This window comes from Acomys minous, assembly GCF_964271855.1.
Source record: "Acomys minous genome assembly, chromosome: 9".
Lineage (NCBI taxonomy): Eukaryota > Metazoa > Chordata > Mammalia > Rodentia > Muridae > Acomys > Acomys minous.
Genome location: NC_140490.1, coordinates 65,303,960 through 65,318,691, shown reverse-complemented (window position 1 = coordinate 65,318,691; position 14,732 = coordinate 65,303,960). Strand labels below are relative to the sequence as shown.

Genomic DNA, 14,732 nt, shown 5'->3' with positions numbered 1-14,732 from the left:
ACATAATATACACATGAAACATTTAAATATTAGACCCTAACCCACTGAGTCTGGTTAGTGTCCCTCATATACATGTATGTATGTATCTTGGATTAATAGGTAGGGTATCATTCCATGGAAAGGCCGATTCTTCTTCTTTCAGTAGTTACTAATGGCTTGTAACTTTTAATTTAATGGTGGGACTTTTGAGATTGTTTTTCTACTTATGCTTGAATGTCAACTTTGATCATGTTTAGGCAGCAATACTGATAATATTTTATAAGTACAGAGAACCAGTCCCATATAGGAGACACAATCTCCACAGAAAACCTGCTGGTCCTCTAGATTGTATAGTCTCATTCTGCCTTCTCTTCCAAAATGTTCACTGATCTTTAATTATAGGGGTGTATTTTATAGATATATCAACTGGGGCTCCAAACCCCATGGTCTGTATTCTCTGCATTTTGAATAAGCATGAGTTATGTAAAGATCTCTGCTACAAAAACAAGTTTCTTTGATAAGAGATGAGAGCTGTACTAGACTGTGAGTATAAGAGTAAATATTTAGAAAGGATTTACAAATTGTACTTATTTAAGAGGTGACTATGGTAGGCTTCATGGCATCACGAACTGTGGGTATTTGGCTTGGCTGATGTTCTTGGTACAAATTTCCTCCTATGGAGAAGTCCTTGTGGTGATTTGAATTAGAATGGCTCTCATAGGTCATTTGAATATTCCATCCTTAAGTCATGGAATACTTTGGCATGCGTCTGCAGGTGTGCTCTCTTTGGAGGAAGGATGTCACTGGGGATTGGTGAAGAGTTTGAGGTTTCATGAAGACTTATGGCATGCCCAGTGCCCGCTGGATCAAGAGTCCTAGGCTGTTCCTTTGCTCCACTATCCTGGATTCTAACCCTCTAAAATCATAAACCAAATTTCAAAGTCATGCCTTTTATTTATTTATTTATTTATTTATTTATTTATTTATTTATTTATTTATGTTTGGTCATGATACTTTATCATAGCAATAGTAAAGTAACTAAGACTGAACTTGGTACCCAGCAGTGGGCTATTGCTCTGACGGGCCTGGCCATGCAGCTAGAGTGTCATCCTAATAGGATCTTAGAAAACTTTAGTGCTCAGGGTAATGTGGAATATGAAGGCCCAGCTCAAGAAGTTTAATAGAGAAACAATATTAGCAAGTAGGCTACAGACACATCTAGATCTATTTTTGACAAAGTATATAGTTGCCTTCTGTCTTATAAGAAACTGCCTGAGGCTAAATTTAAAAAGTTATCAACTTTTCAAAAAGAAGATTTCAGGACAGCTTAATACTAATTCTGTCATGTGATCACTAATAAAAAGAGCAACTAGGACAAAAAGAAATAAACAATGTACAATTTAAGGAGAAAATGAAGACCAGGAAATATAATGTTAGAGCCAAAACTTGTTCTAAAAGAGATTAGAATCCATGGTATGGTCTGACCCAAGACTCTAAACAGCTCATCTTCCGAACCTTGAAAGCAAGTCTACAGAAATTTTCTGCTCAAAAAACCTAAGGAAAGAATTTCCAAATGGTATTCAAGGTGGGCAGACTCATTCTCAATGAACAGATGAAATCTGGAGAGTTGCTCACATGGTTGTGGTTTTAGAATCATAAAGGATATTCTAGTAAATAGTTTGAGAAATCTTTCCCTACCATTAATGAGAGCCACTGGGGCCATTCTTTGGGTGGTAGTAGTATACCAGAATGGAAGCCCTGACATTCTGGGTCTTAGCAGTAAAATAAAACCTGGGTATCAATGGAGACCCCAAGCTGTAGAAGGTGCCAGAGCCATTCAAACTTACCCATAAATCCAGACTGGAATTATGTTAGTCATGACAACATTAGTTATTAAATCTGAACATTTACTAAACAGTTGGAAATTAAAGACAGAAAAATATTATTTAGTACATATATAATTGTAATAATAAATATACAGTATTTAATAATGTAAAATTTTAATAATTAGTATTCAATATAATTTTAAACACCATTTACTTAACTGTAGAGGCACATCTTATGGAATGCATGTGGTTGACTCAAGCCTTTTCTCTTTTCCCCTCCCTTGTCTTGATTGATTTTGACCACATCCCATAATTATCAGGAAGAGACAACTTGTTTGTTCAGCCTTACTATTATCTAAACATTTTCTACAGGCATGTACTGGGAATGTCTAAACAAAATTTCCACACGCTTAAAGGCTTCTGAAAATCTATGACTTTTATTTCTGATCTTGAATCTACTGCAACTTTATATAGTTCTATTCCATTCACCCAATTCAAGAATTAATAAGCCCAGAGCCTTAGTGAAGATGCCAGCAAACACTGACCTCCTGCAAGCAGGATCAGGAAATCATCAACCCTTCACCTATATTAGGAAACAATTGCATCTTTGATATAAAAGTATTTTTTCATCCAATTAAATTATTTGTTGGTAAATCTTAATGAATGAATGGACATGTCACATTTGCCTTGTTGTGCTACCCAGGGGCTGAATCAGGAAGGTATTAATTAGTTCATGAAAGTTGCTTCATGTTCATTTCTGTTAAACTGCAATGAACAACAAGCACCAGGGGGGATGTACCTTGTGAAAAGATGCCAGAGGCAACAGAGGTACTAACAAATATCCTGTGCATTTCTATAGGAAGGCCACTGGTTTACTAAGACAGTATGATGCTTCATCAAAAAAGATTCTTGAGGGCCATCTCACCAAAACCAGATCCACTGGCATTCATGAGTGTGGGAGCCACATTCTCCTGTAGGAGTAGGACCAGCTGTGCCCCTAATATAGAGACACAGAGCTAAGCTGAGATCCATGCAGATGAGGTTATCCACACTAGCGATATCTGCTCCATGTCTTCCACTGTATGATTTACCTCTGTACTTTTGTGATAGTAAACTACTGCATTTTACAAGGAACCTGATTATTTATACACAGCTGCAAAGATAGTTTGAGATATTGACAATTTCCTACATTTTAGACAGCTATCAACAGTGATTTTGAGTATTTCAAATGTTTTTGTTTTAAATTAAACTTTGTCTTTTAAAATCATTGACTGTAGTAAGTTTAATGTCTTGGAAAGTTATCCTTGTTTGTCAGTCATCATCTTCTCTAAGAATTGGTCTTTCAGTGGTCATAGTCTCCAAAAATTTGATTTTACCTCAGTGTGCAATATTTTTTTTTGGCAAGAAGTTGTCCACTTTTTAATCTGTGACTTGAATATTCATGCCTTAGATAATGACGCACTTGGTTTCCCTGTGACTAATAGAGAAAATCTGGTGAATAAGGTCATCTGATAGGTCATAATAATAAAACTCTGCATTTCTCTTTCACTCATATTTAGTTTACAATATCTTTGTGAATAGTTTGGTCCTATACAACATTTTCAAACTATACTGAACAATGAGATGCTTACAGTGTTAGGTGATTTTCCCTAACTCCATTTCATAGCTGGTAAGATAGGTGAGATGTCAACAACATGAAATTTTCTCTCTATAGTAATATGTCTAATATGATTTGTGGCTCTCATGAGCATTTGGATGTCAGAAACCACATCTATCATGGTGCAAGACTCAATGTCTGCAAATTTCTTGCTTCACCTTTCATCACATTATCACATGAGCACAGAAGCACTGGTAGTCATTTCATCTACATCTCTATTTCCTTAAAATGTTTGAGTGTGATCATTGTTGGATTCCTCACCAACTGGCTGATTCAACAGATAGACAGTGACAGAACTCTAACATCAAGGATCCTATTCCTAAAGTTTAGATACAGATAGCTACCATCCTTCATCAAAAAATCCTCACTTTGAAAAAAAGTGTCACTTTTTTAGTTTCAAAGTATTCAGCATTTCAAATGTATTTTCTTTCTGAAAGCCCCCACAATGTGCCAGATTTTTAAATGCCATGCATTTTAAATTAAAGGTGTTTAACCATTAGAGACCATGACTGTTGTCCCATTTCCTATCTGTATGTGTCCATGAGTTATCATGTGTTACATATGCAGAGGTGGGTAGAAGGCAGGTAACAGCTTAGGTGTTACTAATGAGATATTCTTTCTTTCTTTCTTTCTTTCTTTCTTTCTTTCTTTCTTTCTTTCTTTAATGTATCATCTCTCACTGGCCTGAAATTTGATAAATAAAGTATACTGGATGTTGAGCCAGGCTCCAGGGCCTGCCTTTCTCACAAGCAAGAGGATAAAATAAGTTACTTCACACAATGTGAGCAGAGACTGTCTCTAACTCTTTTACTTCTTTTAGGGACCCTTTTACTCCTACTGGGTTGCCTCATTCAACCTTAATTTGAGGGCAGGTGCCTAGTTTTATTGCAACTTTGGAGGTTATTTTTTTCCCCTCAGACGGTGGGATGAGACGAGAGCTATGCCGAAGATGGATCAATACACTGCATGGGCTGAGCCCAGAGCTTATCTTTCTCTGTTCTTACTGTCCCTAGGCCCAGATCTGAAAACTTTAAGCTTCTGTAGCCTGTGATTAGAAGGCTCCAAGACTTACTGCTGAATAAACTCACACTTGCTGCCTAGTTCAACGCAGATATCCTGCCTCCAGTTTCTCTCTAAGCTGACTGGTTCAATCAGGCTTCCCTCAGTTTCTGACTGAATTGCTCTGCTTGTCCTCAAACTAACTCCTGCAATACGTTCTGGCTCCTTCTTATTCTCTGGCTTATACTCTCTGCCCTGTCTCTATAAAACCGTCCCAGTAAAACTTCCACACACACCTCTACTGCTACTCTCTCTGCACTGCTCTTAAGTAACCTCTGTTTCATGAACTGTTCTCCTAAGAGTTGGGTGTATCTCATCTCTGACTCATTCTGTCAAATATTTCTTTGATTCATCTCTTCATCTGCCCCTCAATTAGATGTCGCTTTTAAACATGGGTGCTTCCTTCTGTAAACTAATCTTGCTTTCACTGATTGATGCTAACTGTGTGTACTAATGTGGTGCCTGTATTTCAGCCAGATCATACTGTAATCCAGGGCACGTGTATATCCCAGCCAGATCACATAGACCTAGAAGGTTTTAGGTGTGATCCCTTGCCAGAGAAGCCATGTTGCTGAATTAAATTCCTCTACACAACTTATATGCCATGTCTTGTTAGTATCCCCTGAAGGTCTGCCCTCTCCTGAAAGAAAACACAGGAGTAATGGATGTGGGGGAGACAGGAAGTGAAGTGAAGTGACTGAGAATGAAGAGAAGATATAGTATACGACAGAAGAGTTTTTAAATTTTATTTTATTAATTTATTCATATTACATCTCAATGGTTATCCCCTCCCTTGTATCCTCCCATTCTTCCCTCCCTCCCATTTTCCCCTTACTCCCCTCCCCTATGACTGTGACTGAGGGGGACCTCCTCCCCCTGTATATGATCATAGGGTATCAAGTCTCTTCTTGGTAGCCTGCTGTCCTTCCTCTGAGTGCTCCAGCACACAACAGAAGAGTTTTTTTAAAGGATACTTAACACTATTAGTTCTTGCAACTGGTTTCAAAGAAAGGGTTTCAAGGGTTGAAAACCACTACAAAATATCTGTAATGCGTTGTGCAGATTTATTTTAGATTTCAAATATCTGCTAAACCCTGTGTTGGATTACTTGAAGAAGGAAAAATGTCTGGTAATACCAGATTCGCAAGACATAACTTTAATGAAAAAAAATCCTATCTAGTAAGATTGAAGAACTAATTGGTGTCTCAAATAATTTACTCCGAAGAGCATGACTTTGGCGTTACCTACAAAAGGATGGCTGACTCAGTGACAGCTTTATCTCAGAGAAATCCCAGAACAGGATGTGGACCACGAGGATGCTGCTGCGTTAGAGTGCTGACTTTTGACCTCCTATATACTCCAGGAGATTGCTGCAAGCCACTCACTCATGGCCGCAACAGGAAGGAAGTGAGTAATAAAACCTAAGGTATTTTTCCATTGACTTGCCTGCTTCAGGTGATGTTAGATACAGTGTCACTGTTACCAGAGACCTGCGTGACTGCATGTTCCTGCATCTCCCAGGACATGTCCAGGCTTTCAAACATTTTCTATAAAGCCACATTGACTCCATGGTCACTGATGGACATTGTCAGATCTGGTGTAAATTGCTGTTCTTTATCTCATCCCTGCTTAGCCTTAATTTTGTATTTTTTTTCTGTAACAGTTTCTACATTTCTTTTCTCTTGGAGAGGTTCAGATATGTATTTTACTTTGTTCCAAATATTGCCCACCATGGCACAGCACTAGTCAATTGTTCTCAGAAGTTTAGGTGTAACCTATGACTACCATAAAGGGTGTTTATTTGCAAACTAGGCATAAACAGAACTTTATAAGACAGCTTGACAGATACATCTCATTAATTCAATAAGAAAACAAAACAAAACAAAAAAACAAAAACAAAACAATGATATTATCTTTGTGTTGTCTGGAATCTCACAAGAAATATGCTTTTACTTGGATTGTCATTCTAAATATATGTTGCTTCATGTAGGGTTGGTCCTAAATGAAGCAGAAAGTTGTTGGTTTCAAGCACTGTTGTAGCAGAATTACATTGGTAGGCGTTCCTTTGCTCTACTTTCTCCTGGTGTTAGTACATAACTGAGTACTCCAATTGGTGTCAGTTCGTGATGGAATTAGAACTGTGGAAGCCAATCGTCATGGAGAAAGATTTCAGTTCAATCCCTAGTTCTACACTGTGATAATAAACTATATCTTCAGCAATCTGGTCCCATCAGATTCTTCTGACAGGTATACAATACTATCCTCAATGGTCTGAATGCCAAGAAGCTTCATACAGACCACTGCTATCTACTCAATGATAGTGATGTAACATACTCCAAATGCTGCCATTTAAGTCCACAAACTTATAGGTAGCAGAGGTGCTTGTTCCAATGCAAACATGTAACCTTTCACAAATAACTTTTCCCTGCTGGCTTTATATATTAATTCATCAGTTCAGATTTCACCTGATGCTTTATTAAATGAATGAGAAATGTAGATTTTTATTTTGCATGATAGCTCTGAAGAAGGTCTACGGGCTTCCTGAAGTCCTAATACTTTCTGTTTCACGAAACTGTGAAATGGCTTCTGAATTTTTTCATCTATATGGATGGTAAACAAAAAATTTTATGACGGTTGAGTTACACATGAACTTGTCTCATTCTCTTGTCAATTGTTTTTTTTTTCTAGAGCTCCCAGTTGGGTACAGTAGGAAGGTTGACAGGCACTACTTGTTTTATCTCTCTATAACCCATGATTAGTCCTTATGATCTGTTAAGTTTGCTTTCACTGAGGCTTAGCCATGGCTTCACCAACCTGCTTTGGTGGACTTAGGTCAAGTGGTTAGGTGGCCTTACCAGGAACTAAGAAGCAGTAGGCACATTAACACATGTAGTGAGCTGTCTCTATAACTGGCTCTTAGGTAGGCCTTTCTCCATGAGCAATTTCTTTGCAGTGATTGCTTTCCGAAAAGGCCTGCGGCTGGGGAGGTCATTTCCTCCCTATAATTCACTTCAAGGAAAACAAAAATTGCCTGATTGCTCTCATCCTCAAGAAAAAAAACATTTAAAATATTGATGTCAGTAGATACCTTGCTGTATATCCTCTTGAATCATATATATTCAGGACATGTTTATAGCAGTGTTTTCTCTTAAAAGTAGCTCAGAGTCCACACTTGTGACAAATTGAACCTTCTCATGTTCTGTTCTCTGTGCCCGTATTCCTAAGAACTTAGCATTTAAAGTAAATCTTTGATTTAGTATATACTTGCGCTAATTACAGATATGTTCCCCTTTACTTTTAATTTTTACTTTATAATTTATTTTAACTGAAATGTATCATGATTTTCACCCCTACATTTCCAAAATATTCTCTTGATTCTTTGGAACCACTTTTTCATTTCTGTCATTGCAATCACTCATTCTGCAATACTTCACAGAGCCATTCTCTTCACTATTGTCTTAGTTAGGGTTTCTATTCCTTGAAGAGAGGCTATGGTCACAGCAATATTTACCAAGAAAAACCTTTCATTGGGGCTGGCCTACAGCTGCTGTGCTTTAGTCCATTGTCATCTTTGCAGGGAGCATGGTGGCACATAGGCAGACTTGGTGCTAGAGAATCAGATGAGAGTTATCCACCTGAATCCTCAAGCAGCAGAGTGTGGCTTGAGCATCTGAGGCCTCAGCACTCACACTCAGGGACACACTTCCTCCTAAAGCACAATATTCACTCCAACAAGTCCATATCTTTTAATATGCCCCTTTCTATGAGCCTATGTGTGTCATTTTTACGTTAAAATACCACTCTGATACGGTGTCTTATTATAGGCTGATCTCCTACTGGATGGTATTCAACTTCCCAGCATTTTCGCTGTTACAGAAAAGAGACTACATCTCCCATTAGTTAACAGTTTCCAATAGCTCCTTGGTTTTACTTTCTTTCTAATTCCCATTGGTATCTTTCACCATTCTTATGCATGTTGTTATAAATTATTATGTGTTCTAAGTGAAATTGCCCTGTTGCATACAGAAGATATTTTTCTCATAGTCCTCTATCTCCCATTGCCCTAAACATTCCAGTTTCACCTAATTCCCCTATGATGCTTGAGCACTGGGAAGATGAGGCGTAATAAATATTAGCAATTCTGTGCTGAGCATTCTACAGTGTTTTCTTCATTGTAGATTGGACATCTACTGAAAATAGAAGTCTCTCAGATGAGGCCTGAGAGATGATCTATAGAAATAATTAAAAATCACAGGGAGATGGTGTAATACTACGTCCATTTAGAAGAACAATAGGTTTGATTTTTCCTCCAAGTTAATGAAGTCTCTAGTCATAGAGTCTTGGTTCAGTAATGGTAAGTATTTTGGGATTCAATTTGTAGACCGAGACTTCAGTGCAATGTGAATGTCATTGGTAATTCCAATAGATGTACACAACAGAGGCCATGTCATTATTGTAGCTTCTATGAATCACAGTTGGAGAAGACTGATGCTTGCTTTCTCCCATGATACTGTGCATAGTACTTCTACCACCATGAAAGCTACAGAGTGGAGAGGAAGCTTCCAAGTCAGTACCAGCCTATTCTAAGAATCAAGTATGTGATGTCTGATTGATTAAAATGCAATGAGCTAATGTTTACAAAGCTATATTATATAAAAATATATATATTATATAAATATAAATTCAACCTTACTGGAAGGGGAATGGGAAGGAGAGCATGTGCTGTGTGGGGAGAAAGAAACGTAGGGGAAAGGGAAGGAGAGAGGACAGGAGGGGGAAAGAGACAAATGGCAAGCAGAACCAAATGTCTTATAGTGAAGGGTCTCTGAGTGAGAGGAAGCACTTCCCCTAGGTAGAGGCCAGTGCATGCCAGGCAAGCCCTGTACCAGGACCTAACATCCCAGCCTTTTGTTGATAATAAATGGGCAAAAAGTGAAGAAATCAACTTTGTCGGCTTCCGGCTGACATTGGGACATTGACTTTTGGGGAGTGGGGAACAAAGGCTAGGATGTTGGCCAAGTTAGGATGAACAGGCTGTTATATTTGCTGTTAAATATCTGTGATACCATCTGTGGCTAGAAAACTGCAGGCTCAGCTGATTCAGTCTGTGAGGTTTAGGCCAGAGCACATGAGTTCTTTATGCAGCAGCTGACAGGATGTTGGAACACATATATATTAGGAGCAAGAGATAAAATTAAGGAGTTTAGGAAGAGAAAAATTTTTCTTAGTTGTACATTTGAAACTTTTATGCCCATGGTCTTGGTGCCTCTGTACCTGGTGAGAAGATAATGACGTTAGATGACAGAATACGGTCTGGAGGACAGAAGAGGCTGATCATGCACATAGGATGTGACTCCAGATCCAAACCTGACTATTAAAAAGCATAGGTAATGCTCCTAGACTAGACTTCCTATTTGAGGATTGTGGTGAGTCCTGGTGACCTAAGGATAAAAGAGAACACATAACAAAGCTGAACCAGAGTGAGGGTGTGCTGGCCTGACAGGACCTGTTGGGAGGCTATGGCATAGAGTAACAGGATAGAATCCAACAAGCTGAATTACTTTCTGGAGGTATAATAACATTGAAATACTTCCATCTGTTACTTTATTCTCTGATTCTAACCACTTATATCAACAATAATGTGGGAAGTTGTGGATTACCCCATTTACCAAACTTCTTAAAGATATTAACACATTAAATACTAAATTAATAAAAGTTACTAACAAATTTTAACTTTGTGATATACACAATGTTTATTTTTATTTTAAAGGACACCCATTATACTCACTCATACCTTCATAATGTATAAAATGAGTCTATTTAACATGATACAGCATCATGGATCAGCCTTATTTCTTGAAGATGAGCAGATGTCGCTGTCAAAAAGCACAATACACCTCAAGAACTTGAGATAAAGGTCGACTGTATGCGTGTCAACATGTAAGCAATAGGATAATTTACAGAGAGCAACAAATTGAGATAATTCATCAGATGATTGAAAGTCTTCAAAACCAGACCAAAGGGCATAATCCACATCTTCTGTTGTTCCATTAATCTAAAGAACAAAATGATAATCAGTCAATTCTTCTTTATAGCTTATATTTTCTTTTCCATTCCTGCCTAGATGTAAAATTATAGTTAGAGAAGTAATAAAAAATATGAAACTTCTTTCAAGCAGGTGTCTGTTTTAGGCAACTTGTCTGCAAGATATACTGATCAAATAGTTCCAAAATTTAATAGGAGTAGCCATCTATACTTTGATTGGATCTAAGAACCACCTCATGAGATAGAACCAATACTTGACGCATTTAATGAGGACCGAAGACCAGATAAGTCACAGGTCTAGTGAGAAATCTACTACTATTCTTCTGCTAAATGAACATAGCAATACAATATTGTGGTGCCCATAGTCAAGAGTATTTCTCATGTTCATCAGATAAGATTGTTCTGACAGTAGCAAAGAGATCCACAACTGACCAGTGTGCAGAGAGTAAGAGACTCTGGACCACGCAGACCTAACTAAGAAGCCTTTATGAAATTTCTCTTCTCAGGGCTCTAGTATCTGCATGGAAGTGGAGGTAATAAAATTGTAAGAGGCAGACATATTAGATGACCCCAAGAAAACAGCATCTTAAGGATGTAATAGAACTCATACTTGTAAAACTTGACAGAAATTTTGACAGCATGCACATAAGAGCTACATAGTTTCAAATCAGACAAAATCACAGCACTGAAAAGGGGAAGTGAACACAAAATCCTATCGCTAACAAATACCAGATGAAAAGGATAAAAGTCAGTTTTCTCCAAAAGATTATCAACGGGTATACCAACTGTACTCTAGGTCAGGCCTCATGCCCAATAGTAATTAGCCAACACAAACCATACTCCATGAGTTTTTCTTTTTTGTAGAGATGGATCTCTAGGTTTTTTGGATATTTTTGTCTTATTGTTCCTCTTTTTATTAGTTTGCTTGTCTGTTTTGATTTTAATTTCTTCCTTTATGTTGTATTTCTTATTTTATGGGGAGGAGAGGGAAAGTGAGTCAAAATTGCATAGGTAAGGTGGTAGGGAGAATCTGGTGAAGATAAGGAAGGAAAACAATATGATCAAAACATATTGAATGAAAGGTATATTAAATATAAATTAAGAAAAGAGAACCTGTTGTCTCAAAGAAAAATAAACCAATGAGACAATTCAGTCACAGGCTTGTATTTTCACATGTCTAGCATGAGTTCTGTTAATATGTCAGCCATCTACAAGTAAAAGCAAGACCCCTGTACTTATTTTCGCATATTTATTTGACTTCACATGAATTTGTGTATTTATGAATCTGAAGATGGAGGATCAAGATTTGATATTTGAGCATAGATGAGTATTTGGCCTTGGTAATGAATACTGATTGTCTAGGAGTCATAGTGATATGAGTCTCTAATGACTTAGTCTGGAATATTTCACTCTGCCCAGTGCAATAAGAACTACTCAAAATATTGTGAAAAACTTATCCTTTCAGGTTATGCATTAGTTCTGAGAATGTCTATGAGAATAGCTGCCATTTTTTCTTGCTAAGTGAATGTTTCATAATAAGTAGCTATGGCAGAAGTCAAATCATTCATGAATTAGCAATGTAGAAGGAACCCTACTCACCGAGCTGAGTATACTCTTGGTGGCTTCAAGAAGCTCTGCATTTTCTGTCTCAATGTCTTCAACTAATGATATGACATCATCATACGTTTCTGGCATACTTCTAAGAATTTTTAGCAGGTTTGTAAGAGTGTTATTCCAAGTCCACATTCTACTGAGTAGCATTTTTGGAAAGTCTTCAAGCTAAGCAGCCATGTTTCAGCAATTACATTATGATAAGGGAAGTAAGGAGAAGAATTAGTTAGTGTGATTTTCTATGAGACAGGCTGAATTAAATATGCATTTGTTACTTTTTTGGGCAGGCAGAATTGTTTGTGGAAATAAAATAATATGAACAAATAAAATATAAACATTCAGTAATTTGCCATTATGAAATAACTTATGTAGATAACTACTATTTCCAATAATCTGTTTTATTTTATTGATCGTATTTTGTTTTCCATATAAAATTGTGCCATCTGATTTTCCAGAAAGGTCTTTCATACTTCATTATATTACTTGTCCACGAGACCCCAAGATTTTCTGGGACTTAGTAGGTGTTCTGATTCAGGAAAATTAGGTACCGCCAATCTAAGTGGCAAGACATTTAATTTAGATTGATCACACAAATATTCTACTAGATTTTTCACATTTATACTTACGTTAGCCTATTTTAAGATACTAATAACATATATTTCATGAAGACCACCGCATTAATAAATGTGGTTTTTCAGTCTACAGGACTTTCTCTCTTTGCCTGTAGCAGAGCAGCACATTTGTTGGAACACATGAGTGAAGAATAATGGAAACAATGGAATGTCATTTTTTTAAAATTAACAGCACGAATAGAAGTAACGTTGGAAATTTGATTTCCATGTTCGTTCCAGTATATTACATGAAGCTCATTTCTGACTTCACATGCTTCGTATGCTGATTTAGCTGTCACAGAGGCATATTTAGCTATCATAGAGACAATGAAAAGAGTAGAGAGAATTCCAGTGGACATTGTGATAGAAATAGGAAAAATTAGTGATGGAAAGAACCAGATCCAACTCTGTTGGCAATATAACTTCCTGGAATCATTGCTACATAGAATAAGAGTGTGAGGATCTGGATGGAGGGCAGCATTCACTCTTATGGAGAACGTGAAGGTCCAAGTTCCATAAAATCTTCCATTGACACAGTGATAGAAGTCATGGAGAATGGATGGGTAAGGGAGAAGAGGAAGTAGAATCAGAAGAGTCTTGAAAATCAAGGCGACTGAACATGGTGGTCAATATGTGAGATTTTCCACTTAGAAGCCATTTACTAGTAAGATGTAAAAGGAACACACGACTGTGTTTGAGTATACTGAGAGAAGCCTAGGAAAGAAATCATAAAACTAAAACACCCATAAAGTACAATTTAAAGGCCTGCTATAATATTACTTAACATTTGCTTATTTTTATCAATTCTCTAACATGAACATTTCATTGCCCATTATCACTCCATTTTCCTACAGTTGTGATTTCTACATCTCTTATAGTACTTACAAAAACCTGCAGCTCGACAAAGCAGAGGTAGTCTACTGTTTCAGATATTTAGGTGAAATCAACTAAAGACTCACAGGGAAAATATAAGCAGTAAACTTCGAACCCCTACCCAGGCCTAGCCGATGGACAGGACATTCTCCACCATTGAGTGGAGAGAGAGCTCTGACTTTCATACAAATTCTGTTGCCCCATTTTGACCACGTCCCCTTGATGGAGAGGCCTGGTGGCACTCAGAGGAAGGATAGCAGGCTACTAAGAAGAGACTTGATACTCTATGAGCATATACAGGGGAAGGAGGTCCCCCTCAGTCACAGACATAGGAGAGGGGAGTAGTGGGGCAGTGGGAAGGAGGGCGGAATGGGAGGATACAAGGGATGGGCTAAGAGTTGAGATGTAATATGAATAAATTAATAAAATATTTTTTAAAAGACTCACAGGGATTGTTTGGGCTTCATCCATGTTTTCTGGAGTTTTGATAGAATAATTGTGGCAGCAGGTGAGAGACTTATTCAGTAACTCCTGATCCCCAAGAAACTCAAGCATCTGCATGTATCAAATTTAATATTGACTTAATTGAAGTTTGGAAAACAATCCAATGAATCCACAATCCAAATATTAATGTACTCAAAAGATGTGTGCTTTTTACAGATAAACCACATAAATTATATGATTAAGAACTTAACAGTGTGAACACATTAGTTCTTTTCTTCCTAATTGGATCTGTAATCTCACTTACTTTTTCTTCTAAATGTCAACCCCAAGTCTTTCTTATTATTACTCTTCTCTTACTTTGTTTTTTATGTTCACTATATTTTCTGTATTGAAGCGAAGGCGTAAGAATAACAAAACTAGACAATACAAAGATGATCTTTCTTTAGAATCTTGGCCTAGTGTCATGGTATGTTATATTTATATTCATTAATATCTTGTTCCCTGTATGTCCAAGCTGATAAGGATCTTTTACCTAGATTTTTTAAGTGTAAGTTTTTTTTCTTTTCACAAGTGAATATGTACACATTTACCCATCCAGTGTTTAGTACAAACCAGACTGGAATTGTG

The 14,732-nt window shown here is 37.2% G+C and overlaps 1 protein-coding gene across 1 annotated transcript in view; it reads right to left on the bottom strand.

The window, feature by feature from the left end:
- Positions 1-10,357: 10,357 nt before the first annotated feature.
- LOC311605854 (prolactin-7A1-like) overlaps positions 10,358-14,732 on the bottom strand; it is a gene marked incomplete at both ends in the record, with an annotated part of 70,856 nt that continues 66,481 nt past the window's right edge. Inside the window, 3 exons of the mRNA XM_084796711.1 lie at positions 10,358-10,576; positions 12,166-12,345; positions 14,109-14,216. Coding sequence (XP_084652837.1) covers positions 10,358-10,576; positions 12,166-12,345; positions 14,109-14,216 — 507 coding nt within the window. The remainder of the gene's footprint in view (positions 10,577-12,165; positions 12,346-14,108; positions 14,217-14,732) is intronic.